The sequence below is a fragment of the Gekko japonicus genome, unplaced genomic scaffold (assembly GCF_001447785.1).
Source record: "Gekko japonicus isolate JY-2015 unplaced genomic scaffold, Gekko_japonicus_V1.1 scaffold7579, whole genome shotgun sequence".
NCBI classification, from domain to species: Eukaryota; Metazoa; Chordata; class Lepidosauria; order Squamata; family Gekkonidae; genus Gekko; species Gekko japonicus.
In genome coordinates, this window is record NW_015189934.1 from 1 (window position 1) to 1,637 (window position 1,637).

General features: G+C 38.9%; 1 protein-coding gene across 1 annotated transcript; it reads right to left on the reverse strand.

The window, feature by feature from the left end:
- Positions 1-296: 296 nt before the first annotated feature.
- Positions 297-1,210, reverse strand: LOC107124985 (olfactory receptor 14I1-like; the record flags this gene model as incomplete). Its single annotated transcript, XM_015428464.1, has 1 exon — positions 297-1,210. A coding segment is annotated over exon 1 (914 nt), but the record flags the coding sequence as incomplete, so codon positions are not given.
- Positions 1,211-1,637: the final 427 nt, after the last annotated feature.

A 1,637-nucleotide genomic window follows, 5' to 3' on the forward strand; every position in this document is an offset into this window, starting at 1 on the left:
TCTTCTTCTTCTAAGGATTCTTCCTCCAACTTAATTGAATCTTAAGTCAGATGAAGGCTTCTAACTTGAGCCAAAATGAAAGGTGGGGTATGATTTAAAACAACAACAACAACTAACTTGCTCAGTGGAGTAGTAGGATCCACCTCACTATGATACAACTATAAAGAATCAAATTAGGACTGTGCATTTGATGCTCACTGGCTATGCAATTTAATGTTAGTTTTTGGGGAAAACAGAAAAATAAACAAAGATACACTTACGGTAGCAAATATGATCATGTATGTCTAGAAAAGTACCTAAACCCTAAAACCTGTGACATTGCTTTTTTCATCTCCTTGTTTCTTATACTGTAAATCACTGGATTCAACATAGGTGGAACCAGAGAATAGATCACAGTAAATAACAAATCCTGCCATGATGGGGTGTTAGACATGGGCTTCAGGTAGGCAACACATCCAGTAAATAGAAATGTGGAACAAACAATGAGGTGGGGGATGCAAGTGGAGAAAGCCTTCTGCCTCCCCTTTGCAGAAGGCAATCTCAACACCATGATGAAAATCTGCACGTAAGTAACAAGGATATAGACAAAACAGCCCAGCGCAAGGACAGCCCCAATCCCAATAGTAGTCATTACAATTAGATTTAGTTCAGAACATACTAATTTTATTAGCTGCGGGACTTCACAAAAAAATTGATTGACAGTGTTAGAGCAGAAATGGATTGCAAAAGTCCCACTGGTGTTCAATGTGGCATACAGAAAACTAGCAATCCATACACCAACCAGCATTTCACTGCAGGCCTGCCAATTAATTAACATTTCATAACGTAATGGATTGCAAATGGCCACATACCGGTCATATGCCATGACTGTCAGGATGCAGAAATCAGATGTTATAAAGAACATAAAAAAGAAGAGTTGAGCAACACACCCTGGATATGAAATGTGCCTGATATTCAGGAGGGAATTGATCATGGATTTGGGAACAATGACTGAAACTTGGCCAAGGTCTTGTATGGCCAAGTTCATCAGAAAGAAGTACATGGGGGTGTGCAGGTGATGGTCTAAGGTGACTGAAGAGATGATGAGGAGGTTCCCTGTGACAGTTGCCAAGTACACCATGAGAAATAGAGTGAAGTGTAGCAACTGCAGTTCCCGAACTTCTGAGAATTCCAGGAGCAGAAAATCAGACACGGCAGTTTTGTTGAACATTTTTTCATTACCATGCGGTATAATCCTTGGAAAAGGAAACATAAGCAAACAGTAAGAATTATAATATCTTATAGTAGTAATTTTAACTGCTTCAACTGAATTGGATGACAATGGTCACATTTCTATTTTCCACACTCAGTTCTTGTCTCCAGTGTGAAAAAAGACATTGTAGCTCAGTAACACTGAAGTCAAAAGCAGGAATCCCTCTCTGGCTGCTCTTGTTTTGGTTATAATTGCAGAAGAATTGTGTGAGGAAGCTTCTCTCTTCGGAAATTAATAGTCATCTCATGTACTTTACCTGATTTCCTCATCTGAGTGGTCTGAATGAAGTTCTTTGATTGCTGTGAGAGATGTGATTAAAAAGATTAAAAGTATGCTTTGAGACTTTAAGCAAGCGAGTTTCTTTGGAACATTAGAGTAATAGGGT